Source organism: Hevea brasiliensis, chromosome 15 (assembly GCF_030052815.1).
Source record: "Hevea brasiliensis isolate MT/VB/25A 57/8 chromosome 15, ASM3005281v1, whole genome shotgun sequence".
NCBI classification, from domain to species: Eukaryota; Viridiplantae; Streptophyta; class Magnoliopsida; order Malpighiales; family Euphorbiaceae; genus Hevea; species Hevea brasiliensis.
Window position 1 is genome coordinate 59,909,297 of NC_079507.1, and position 12,198 is coordinate 59,921,494.

General features: G+C 41.5%; 1 protein-coding gene across 1 annotated transcript; it reads left to right on the forward strand.

The window, feature by feature from the left end:
* The first annotated feature begins 8,945 nt into the window (after window positions 1-8,945).
* Window positions 8,946-11,885, forward strand: LOC110635630 (uncharacterized). Its single transcript, XM_021785046.2, has 4 exons — window positions 8,946-9,685; window positions 10,172-10,284; window positions 11,415-11,502; window positions 11,596-11,885. Exons 1-3 carry the CDS (start codon window positions 9,571-9,573, stop codon window positions 11,493-11,495), a joined length of 309 nt encoding a protein of 102 aa, XP_021640738.2. The 5' UTR covers window positions 8,946-9,570; the 3' UTR covers window positions 11,496-11,502; window positions 11,596-11,885.
* The last annotated feature ends 313 nt before the right edge of the window (window positions 11,886-12,198 follow it).

Consider the following 12,198-nt stretch of genomic DNA (forward strand, 5'->3'; position numbering starts at 1 on the left):
TGATGTGAATTTATTGCTGATGCTGCATTTCACTCCACAGGGTGCATTAGTTTTAGATAGTTATAGAGATTATGGTTAGAATTGATATTTTACTCTCTGAGTCGAACGCTCACTCCTGTTCAATATTTTTTTCAGGCTACAGGAGGATTTTATTGTGGTTAACCTACTTTTCTCCTTCGCAGGTTATTTATCAATATTTGTGTAATTTTATATCTTCTAGAATTTCCGCATGTGTTAGAAATGTTTAAATGATTCGGGTCTGTAATATAAATTGTTATGTAGACCTGTAAAATTTTTATATATACATGTTTGATGGACTGGATGAGGGAGCTGAGCTCCCATTTATCTTTATGTTGACATGAGTATGTGGAGGGTGAGCTGAGCTCCCCAATTGATGATATATTTTGTTTACAGGTCGGGTGAGTCAAAAACTCCCCGTTGAAAGGTCCACTTTATGGTCGGACTCCGTCCAGTTGATTTCTTGATATTAGGCCCAAATGAGCCTTAGAGTTGGATTAATGAATAGTTAGGCTTACTACGGGCCTCGAGGCTTTAGGCTGGCCCAGGTGCTAGTGCCGGTCCGGCCCATAGGTTGGGTCGTGACAAATGTGGTATCAGAGCTTAGGCTCCAGATTCTTAGGGAATGTTCATCTAAAGTGTTGGGAAGAGTCTATTAGGAGTCACATGCGGAAAAATAGGATCCACATTCGTCTTGCATTGTCATCTTTGCTTCTAGTTTCTGCTTCATATATTGTGCGTAAATATGAGTCTATAGAGCTATGTAATGTGCAGTTTTGAATTTTGTGGGCTAATGCTGCTGAATTTCAGGAAAATGCGTAGAAGCAGGAGAGCTGCCACTGCACCAGAACTAGATGTGCCTGACGAGGTGTCAGCACAGGATGAGGCGTCTGCCCCGAGGAGGAGGGGCAGGAGGCCTAGAGCTGCTCAAGTAGAAAAGCAACTGCCAACAGTTCAGGATCAGTCTTTCATGGCACAGGGTCCCATAGACTCCATGGCAGCTACTCTAGCTAGGTTGCAGAGAACCATCGACATAATGGCATAATATATGGTCCACCTTCCACAGCAGCAACAGTCCACCGCACCAAGAGGGGAACCTTACAAACAGATCATCAATTTCAAGAAGTTAGTGCCTGGTACTTATGATGTGTCAGACAATGCATATCGGTTTTTGGATTCCTGCAGACAGGCAGGAACAGAGTTGCAGTTGACTGATAGAAGACTTATAGAGTGTATGCAGCATGTCATGGGGCCTATGCCTAGACAGTGGATGAATGACTACATATTACCTCGGATGGAGGGTTTGTCGTGGACTCAGTTTGTGGAACTGTTCATCAATCGATTTGTGCCAGAAAGCTTCAGGGATCAAAAGCAGTGGGCCTTTGAGGCCTTAAGGCGTAATGGCAGTGCAGTAAATGAGTATGCTCTGAAATTTGCAGGCGGCGGTATGCCCCTACAGTAGTAGCTACAAAAACTATGAAGGTGAAGAGATTCCTAAAGGGGCTTGACAGGAGGTATGCAAACCTGGCCATGATGTCGGATCAGTCTTTTGATGTGGTGGTTGATCGAGCCAGACAGATAGAGATTAGCTATGCTGTGGATGACAGCGGAAGAGCAAAGAAAAACAGAGCAGAGGGTTCTTCAGGTGTTCCCCACATGGGTACTATGGATAGTGGTGGCCAAACTACTTACAGAGGAAGAAGCAGGAATAAGAGGAGTGGTTTTAGACACAAATCTCGAGGGTTCGGACTGAGTGCGGATCCAAAGCGGTGGTCACGATTCGAAGTGCAGCGATTACAGGTCTACTTCAGGATCCTCCTTGGCACCTTGTGCACAGTGTGGAAGAGGACATTCAGGACCTTGTATGATGGGTTCAGGAGTATGCTTCAGGTGTGGCCAGCCAGGTCACTTTGCTAGGGAATGCTTGGTGTTCAGTGAGCCACAGATGAGGTCATAGGGTTCTGTTGCAAATGTTCCTCGTCAGTTGTATCCGGGTGCTTCCAGCATGGCGGTGATCGATTCGATGGCCAGGCCGAGGACAAGGGGCGTGGATTTGGAGGCGGTCGGAAGGTAGAAGTCGATGTCGAGTTACGCCACTCAGGGTAGGGGTCAAGCTCGGGTTTTCACCCTGACCCATCAGGATGCTCAAGCTTCAAATGCAGTTGTGGCAGGTATTCTTTTGGTCTGTTCCTATGAGGCTCGTGTTTTGATAGATCCGGGTACTACGCACTCATTTGTCTCCCCTGTGTTTGCCATGAGATTGGGTAGAAACCCTACAACTTTAGAATGCCCTTTGTCGGTAGCTACCCCACTTAGTGACTACATAGATGTAGATATGGTTTTTCCGGGTAGCCCAGTAGTAGTGAATGAAAAGATCCTCCTAGCAGACTTGGTTCCTCTACTAGTGATAAATTTTGATGTAATCTTGGGGATGGATTGGTTGGCAACTCATTATGCCACTTTAGACTGCCGGAACAAAATGGTGTATTTCCACATACCCGGTGTGAAAGAGTTTAGTTTTGATGGTGACAAGAGCGTGGCTCCATATAACTTGGTGTCAGCAATTAGTGCTAGAAAAATGTTGAGGCGTGGATGCCAAGGGTATTTGGCATTGGTGAGAGATACATCTGTAGAAGGTGTCAACATGAAAAATGTTCCTGTTGTCAGAGAATTCATGGATGTCTTCCCTGAAGAGCTTCCAGGGTTGCCACCAGAAAGGGGAATAGAGTTCTGCATTGATGTTGTTCCAGGTACAAACCCCATATCAATGCCACCTTACAGGATGGCCCCAGCATAATTGAAAGAGTTAAAGGAGCAACTACAGGAGCTGTTGGACAAAGATTTCATACGTCCAAGCACTTCACCTTGGGGCGCTCCTGTCCTATTCGTGAGAAAGAAGGATGGGTCATTGAGGTTGTGTATTGACTACAGACAGCTGAACAAGGTGACTGTGAAGAACAAATATCCACTTCTTCGGATCGACGATCTGTTTGATCAGCTTCAAGGGGCTAGATTCTTTTCCAAGATAGACCTGCGATCAGGCTACCATCAATTGAGAATCAGGAATGAGGACGTGTCCAAAATGGCATTCAGGACAAGATATGGTCATTATGAGTTCTTGGTGATTTCTTTTGGACTCACTAATGCACCAGCAGCCTTCATGGACTTGATGAACAGGGTGTTCAAGCCATTTTTGGACCGTTTTGTCATCGTATTCATAGATGACATTTTGGTATACTCTCGAATCGAGGAAGAACACGTGTGGCACTTGAGAATGGTGTTGCAGACTTTGAGGGAGCACCAGCTATATGCCAAATTTTCAAAATGTGAATTTTGGCTAGAAACCATCTCATTATTAGGACACGTGGTTTCTAGAGACGGCATTCAAGTGGATCCCAAGAAAATTAAAGCTGTAACTGATTGGCTTAGGCCTACAACAGTCACTGAGGTGCGAAGATTTCTGGGTTTAGCTGGCTACTATAGGCGTTTTGTGCAAGATTTTTCCAGGATAGCGGCTCCCCTAACTAAGTTAACTCGGAAGAATGTGCCATTCATTTGGACAGATGACTATGAGAAGAGCTTCCAGAAGCTTAAGGAGTGTCTAACCACCGCCCATGTGTTGACACTACCTATGAGTGGTGAAGGATACACCGTGTACTGTGACTCCTCCAGAGTTGGCCTAGGGTGTGTTTTGATGCAGAATGGGAAAGTAGTGGCTTATGCTTCAAGACAGCTGAAGAGGCATGAGCAGAACTACCCCACCCATGATTTGGAAATGGCGGCTGTAGTCTTTGCACTAAAAATCTAGAGACACTACCTGTATAGTGAAGTGTACGAGATATACACCGACCACAAGAGTTTTAAGTACATCTTCCAACAGAGGGATTTAAACTTGAGACAGAGGAGATGGATGGAGCTTCTGAAAGACTATGATTGCACTATCCAGTACCACCCTGGGAAGGCCAATGTAGTAGCAGATGCTTTGAGCAGAAAATCTTCTGGCAGTTTGGCGCACATATCAGCAGAGAAAAGACCGTTGATTCGGGAAGTACATGAGTTAATGGATCAAGTTTTAATCCTAAATTTTTCAGATGAGGGGGTATTATTGGCTCATTTTTCGGTGAGGCCAAACTTGCGAGACAGAGTTAGAGTTTCCCAGCACAGAGATCAACAATTGATGAAGATCATAGAAAGAGTACAGCAAGGTGAAGGTGGTGAGTTCGGGTTTGCCAATGATGGCGCCCTTATACAAGGTTCTAGGATATGTGTGCCCGATGTGGACAATCTCAGAGATGAAATCATGCGAGAGGCACACTATACCCTGTACAATGTCCACCCAGGTTCCACCAAGATGTACCATGATATGAAAGATAGCTACTGGTGGAATGGCATGAAGAGAGACATAGCAGACTTTGTGTCCAAGTGCTTGACTTGTCAGAAGGTGAAGTTTGAACACCAGAGACCGTCAGGGAAGCTGCAAGAGCTCCCTATCCCATAATGGAAGTGGGAAATGATCACTATGGATTTTGTGACTGGGTTGCCTCGTACCACGCGAGGATATGATTCGATATGGGTAATTGTAGACCGTCTAACCAAATCAGCTCACTTCTTGCTTGTTAAGACTACTTATTCTGTGGCACAGTACGCCCGACTCTACATTCGAGAAATAGTCAGATTGCATGGAGTTCCGGCTTCCATAATATCTGACAGAGGGCTCCAGTTCACTTCTCGGTTTTGGAGGAAGTTGCAGGAGGCACTTGGCACACAGTTGAACTTTAGTACGGCTTTCCACCCTCGCAGCATCGAGCAGATCGAAAGGACAATCCAAACACTGGAAGACATGCTTCGCATGAGTGTTTTGGATTTTGGAGGTCAATGGGATGATCAGCTAGCTTTGGTGGAGTTTGCCTACAACAACAGTTACCATTCCAGCATAGGGATGGCACCCTATGAGGCACTATATGGAAGAAAGTGTAGGTCTCCTCTGTGTTGGAAGGAAATGGGAGAAGCGAAGGTGCATGACGTAGACCTAGTGCATGACGTAGAGATAGTTCCTTTAATCAGGGAACGATTGAAAACAGCTTTCAGTAGGCAAAAGAGTTATGCAGACCCCAGACGGAGGGATGTGGACTTTGCAGTAGGCGACTATGTATTCCTGAAGGTTTCTCCGATGAAGGGAGTGATGAGATTTGGAAAGAAGGGCAAGTTGGCACCTCGGTATATTGGACCTTTTGAGGTTACTGATAGAGTTGGAGCAGTTGCCTACCGGTTGGAGCTACCACCCAACCTTTCTCACGTTCATCCCATATTTCACATCTCCATGCTCAGTAAATACATTCCAGATCCTTCTCATGTACTACAGCCAGATGTAATAGAGCTAAAAGAGAATTTGACATTTGAGGAGCAACCTGTAGCCATAGTGGACTATCAAGTGAGACAGCTAAAATCAAAACAGATCCCTATGGTTAAGGTTTTGTGGAGGAGTCAGTCAGTGGAAGAGTGCACCTGGGAGTCAGAACGGGACATGCGTAGCAAGTACCCTTATCTGTTCAATGTGTAATCATATACTTTATTCTGCCTTGTGTAAAATTCGAGAACAAATTTTCTGTAAGGGGGGAAGAATGTAACACCCCAAAAATTTTAAATTTATTATTTTATGAGTAATATTGGTATTTTAATTTTATTTAAATTTTAAGAAATTATTTGAGATTTTTTCGGATTTTAAAAATCGGGTTCGATTTTTCGAAAATATAAACTTTGATGATTTTTAAAAATTAATTTAAAGACCACGTGGCAAAACTAAAAATATATTTGGAGTCTACAAATTTTTCTGAGTTTTCTAGAATTTTTTCGGAATTTTTGGACCTTGTTTTCGATCCCGAGGCAGAGTAAAAATTCAAAATTTTGTATTCCGAATCGAACCGGCCGAATCGAACCAGACCGGATTGGACCAGTCGAAACGGACCGGTCTTCTTCTTTTTCTTCCTCTTCCCCGCGCGCGTCCGACCCCTCTCTCCTTTTCTCTCTTTTTCTCTCTCCTCCCTCCTCCCCTTGCCCACCGCCACCTCCCCTGCCACCCCAGCTCGTCGGCGCGCCGCCTCACCCCTCCCCCACGGTCGGCCGCCGCCTGGAACGCCTGAAAACGGCGCTCGAAGTGGAGCGACGCGCGCGCAGACCGTTCGTCTTCCTGGCTAATATCTGGCCGATCCGGCCACCAATCGGACCGGGTCTTGTGTCTAAACTCATCTACTCGTCGAGAGCTTTCCATAGACACCAAGAACACCGAAATCCATCGAGTGGTTTGTCCAATTTTTTGCCCGGGAAGTTTTAGCCCATTTTGACTTTCGAGCTAGATTTCTCGCAAACCGTGAATCCCACGAGAAAACCGAGAGTACTAGAGCGCTCCACTCGTCGAGAGCTTCGCGGCGACATAAATTTCGAATTTTTTTGACACCGTTTTTCGATGAGTCCCACGGAACTTCGCATTGTCTTTCCGAGCATTAAATGAGCTTAGAAAATTCTGAAAAATTTATGTACTAACCCCCGTGTCGTGGGCTTCGTATAGGTATCCTCAATTCAAGGAAATTCGATAGTTGACCAGGTCTGTGAATTTCCGACCAGACAGACCCGTTACCGGAAAAGTCTTCGAATTGGACTGAGGTTTTGGCTACCCCCCCATTGTCAGACGTCCCGAGCGCGTCTCTCAAGTCGGAATCGGCAAAGGTAAACCCGAACCTTACTTTTTCGTAATTTTCTAGTGCTTAAATAGGATTAAAAATTCATAAAATATTCATGGTAGCTCAGAAAATTATGATTCTTTTGCAATAGCCTAATAATATTACTAAGGACCGCGGGGCAAAATTTTAGAACTTTTAGAGCTTGTTTGGGTAGTTTTTGCAAAAACGATCAATTATAAGGACTAAATTGAAATTTTACATATTGTGATGGATGACTAATTTGATGGGCCCAGGAGGGGCTGTGTGATGTAATTGAATTGTGGATATATAAGTTGTGAATATAGAAGTGTGTTTTGAGCCCTTTTGCAGGTTGGGTAAGTCCTAGGTATAGGGGAGACTCTGCCAGATTTTCGGCAGGACTTAGGACATATTTGGTCTTTTCATGATTTGTATTGAGTCAATTGTATTAAATAATTGTAATGTAATTATCAGGTGAGCCGAGACAGCCTTCTTCCTCCGCCCAGCAGCCCCAGTGACCGTTGTCAAGTCTGTGAGTAAAATATTTATTTTAATTGTAATTTCACTATTATTATATGTTCAAGCATGCCCATGCATCACTTATATGCATATATCTATGTAGATAAACTTTAGGCACGATTTATGTTGCATTCATAACTGTGAAAGTGCCAGGTATGTTGTTGTGATAATTTGGAGCAGTGTGCGTGCGTTGGCATGCGTATGATGTGGTGTGGACTATGGATAGGACGGGTAGACACGGCTTGAGATCTTCGCTGGGACCCGGTCCTTCGGGGTAGACACGGCTTGAGTTCTTCACTGGGACCCCGATTTGGTTATTAAGTGGAAATCCGAGCTGAGTTCTTCACGCACGATTGGAATTAAGAGAGTCAGATAGGATCGACTCCCATATATATATGATTGATATTGCTGGGTGCGTGAGTGCTCTAAATTACCTTTTTGCTGTTATGATGTGAATTTATTGCTGATACTGCATTTCACTCCACAGGATGCATTAGTTTTAGATAGTTATAGAGATTATGGTTAAAATTGATATTTTACTCTCTGAGTCGAACGCTCACTCCTGTTCAATATTTTTTTCAGGCTACAGGAGGATTTTATTGTGGTTAACCTGCTTTTCTCCTTCGCAGGTTGTTTATCAATATTTGTGTAATTTTATTTACTCCTAGAATTTCCGCATGTGCTAGAAATGTTTAAATGATTCGGGTCTGTAATATAAATTGTTATGTGGACCTATAAAATTTTTATATATGCATGTTTGATGGACTGAATGAGGGAGCTGAGCTCCCATTTATCTTTATGTTGATATGAGTATGTGGAGGGTGAGCTGAGCTCCCTAATTGATGATATATTTTGTTTACAGGTCGGGTGAGTCAAAAACTCCCCGTTGAAAGGTCCACTTTATGGTCGAACTCCGTCCGGTTGATTTCTTGATATTGGGCCCAAATGAGTCTTAGAATTGGATTAATGAATAGTTAGGCTTACTACGGGCCTCGGGGGCTTTAGGCTGGCCCAGGTCCTAGTGCCGGTCCGGCCCATAGGTTAGGTCGTGACAAGGAACATCTAATAAAACTTTGGGTTTTGAAAAGGATTGGTGAAAAAAAAAAGTTCAATTTGGAATCATATTTAAAGGAATTATATTGTTAAAACTTTCTTTTCCAAGTATAGGGATAGATTTCATTGAAATTGGGAGCTATTATAAAGATAAGCCTATAGCCAAACAAACTAACAGGAAGCTTAAGACTATCAGAACAAGATGAGACTTAAGGCTCAAAACAAGCTAAAGCCCAACTAAACCCAAACCATCCTAAGCCCCAACATAAAGGCAAGGCCCAAATCCCATTTACAGAAGAAACCCTAGGACTTGGTGGATCCATCCGTATAGACCTGAAGGACGGCAAAGAAGACAAACACAAAGTTGCTTGCATTGCTGTTCCAAGATGTCGCTAAATAAGGAAGCCCAAGCCAAGGAACCTAACCTCCAAAAATAATAATCGCCAGAAAAGTCCAAATGAAGGCTAGAGGAAACCTTAAGTCAAAGGCAAAGGCCATACATCTCTACGAAGCCGAAGTAGGATATTGGTCACAAGGGCTCTACAATGCTGAGGTAGGGCTTTCGGCATTTTTCACAGCCATAGAGGGACTGGAAGCTACATGCTCAAACATACATGACCCATAGCCATGAAACTCATAGTTGAATCCTTTCTCCCAAGTACACCAACTGACATTAAACATGGAAACAACCTCGGTCATGAAACACAAATAAACCAACTCACATAATAGATTGAAGAATATTCAAGAATCAAAAGCAAGTCCAAACTAAAAACCTCCTTCAAAAGCACTAGACCTGCATAAAAAATCTAAAATAATATTTATAACTTAATTTTACGCACAGGATGGGAAATCCACTCTTCAGGAGAGAGAAAGAAGGTGGTTTCCTACCTCGGGAGAGATAGAGAAAGGTCGCAGCTCGGAGAGGCACTAAAGCCCTAAAAAACTGAAAAAAAAAATTGGGAGAAAAATCTCTAGAAGAGAAAAGTGAAATGATATTAAACCTTTATTTATACTGTTTAAATTTGTAAGAAATATAATATTTAGTACTATTAACATAATTTTATTTTTGTATAGAAAGGCACCAAAAAAAAAAAAAAATAGAAAGGTTTTCTGTGAAGGGTAGTTGGCTTGGCTGTTTCACGCAGAGATGAAAATCAGAGTGGAGAATGAAGACTTGACCAAAAAATCATAATAGCAGAGGCCACCGTACAATTATTAGCGTCATTATGTGGCGAACACGAACTTTCTTAATAACCACTTCAACAATCGACTAATCGTCTCATCAATGCCCCATCACCAGAAACAGCCTACTCCTCCTGCGGCCGCTGCTTCCGCTGCTGCTGACGCTGCATCAATGCAATCCGATCCGCCAGCACCTCCTCCCTTCGACCCCAGTCGAAGTAATTTCCTTTCGCTTTCTCTTGCTTTTTCATGATTTTGGGGGCTTTTTTGTTTTTCCCTTTTAGGGTTTTTTGCTGCTTTCTTCCGGTTCTTTCATTACTGAATATGAAATTCCTCTACCGGCTTCAACTTTCGTATGAATGATTTTTATCTTTAATATGATTTCTCCTTTTATTGAACAAATCACTGAACCAATGATTCGGTTTTCATTGTATATAATCATGAAGGTATACGCCTGCGATGATGGTGTTTCCTGTGTGAATTATTGAATTATCTATTTGCATATTTACTTTAGTGAATTCATTATATTTTGTGGGACTTGAATTTGGCCAAAATATCAAATAGAGCCTTTTAAGAAGTTTTAAGGTGATGAGTGTTTGTTGGAATTTTTGCGGGGAGAGATTGAAGATTATTTTGCTTGTTGTGAAATACAAAATACAGTTTTTTATTCTTTGTATCAGCTCTTAATATGTTTTTCTTGCTAGTGATTGGTATTATAAAAAGGAAGGCTTTGATAAAAAAGTTGGCAGCAGTTTACCACGCCGAGTGCCTTGCATACTGTCAGGAACTTTTGGAACTACAAAAGAAATGGGAAGAGGTCAGGATGATACCATTTTATCTTGTATGAGAACTACTTGTTATTATATTTTCACTAATGAAATCTGTGCGCATATATGTTCATATATCTTCTATAAAATTTGTTATCAAATCTTAGATTGTTGTAATTCTCTAGACTAATTGGGTTTTGAACTTTGCTCTTTTCCTCTATGGATGAGTTGAACTTGGATTAAGGATGATAAAGTGGATATCATTTCTAACATTCTTAAATTATGTCATAAGTAAGTGACATTGTTGTTAAATAGTAGGCAAATTTTAGATTGTTACTCAATTTCCCTGAAATGGAAGGGAGTACAGAGGCAAATAAGTGGGAGTCTGAGATTTCATAATTTACCCTTATGTTTAGAGTAAAACCACAAATTTGAGAGGGGAGAGATTTTCTTATATTTTGTTGTGTTAGGAATGAAGCAAACACAAAACCACGTCTAGCCAACTTCCTGAAAAATATTGAACCTCAACTCTCAAGGAGATTCTTCCTTGCTAATGTTAATAGGTAGAGATCAGCATAACAGGACATTTTCTTACAGCTAGTATAGTTTCAAAATTTTCATTGGTTCTGATTTTTAGCATTTAACTAGGTATTCCAACCATCCTTCCTGATAGAAAGGGATTGCCAACTAGTTATTAGCACAAGACAATTCCCTTGGTTTCCCTTCCCACCCATTTTCAGTGCTAAAAAGGAAAACGACTAGAAATAACTGCCTTGATGCAGGCACAGGCAAGAGTCACTGTTTCATGGTTTCTTTTCTATTTGTGGGTGTATGAGGAATGAAGGGTGATAGGATGGGTATTTTATAAGGAAAATTGTATAAAATGAATATGATAAAAGATTTGACCTGGAAGCCTAAGGATTTATTTTGTATTATCTCATTTTAATGGCTTTTCTACAGTCATGGCATTTGCCTTGCCTTCAGTGAAGATTTGTCAGGCAAATGCCATAACTGTGGATGCCATTGTTGTTTATCAATATGAATTGTTATGCTTGACTTGGTTGTAAAGTCATGGTAAATTTTGGGATTGTTTGCTGCTGAATTTGTGATAATTTTGCACAGAATGGTGATTTTTTTTTTTTTTGGTTTCTAACCTCATACGTTTTGAAAATACTTGCAGCCTTTTGTGGATTTAAAAACCCCCGATGATACAAGGAAAGAACCAGTGAGGCCTCCTAAACGTCTGAAAAAGTCCCGCTAAGCATATTGTAAGATTTGCTTCTTAACCTCATTTCCGAATGGAAAAATTTAGAAATGCATCAAATTTCTCATAATTTCTCTGCTAAACTTGGTTATTGTAGGTCCCTGGAACTTGTATGGTTGAATGTCCTTGTTTACAGATGTGCAATGACAGGTTTCCTGGCATCTAAGAAGCACTTCAACCACATGATACTAAATGGAATAGGCGATGATCTAAATCCGAGCCGTAAAGATTTGATGTTGCAATCGTGGCTTTATTGTAGGTATCATATAGCTATTTTGATCTACTAGTAGACAACTTCTGATTCAGCTAATCACAAGTGACATGTATCTTTATACAGTGTATTATAACAAGGAGAAAGTGACCTTAATAGTATATGTTTTCTGAGCACCTATTTTAGCAACAGTCTGTACTACCCACACCACCCACCGAACTTACTATTTCAGCTGTAGGACGTTCTGAAGGGGTCAATTTTGTAACCAATTATTTATTTTTATAGCATCATTTAGATTAGTATACACTTCAAACACTAGGGAATTAATCACATGATTTTATAATCACTGGAATGTTAGGACTTGACTTGACTTGACTTAAAGTGAATTACTAGAACTGTCATTAAATACCATTTGTAATAATCAGAGATCACAAACTAATATGAATCAAAGCCGACTATATGGTTGGAATTCAATTTATTATTAGCATC

Excerpts from the sequence above, each read along its gene's own strand:
- LOC110635630 (XM_021785046.2), top strand. The coding sequence starts at position 9,571 with ATGCCCCATCACCAGAAACAGCCTACTCCTCCTGCGGCCGCTGCTTCC. Across the intron at positions 9,686-10,171 it reads TCCCTTCGACCCCAGTCGAA|TGATTGGTATTATAAAAAGG; the intron begins GTAATTTCCTTT and ends TTTTCTTGCTAG. Across the intron at positions 10,285-11,414 it reads TACAAAAGAAATGGGAAGAG|CCTTTTGTGGATTTAAAAAC; the intron begins GTCAGGATGATA and ends AAATACTTGCAG.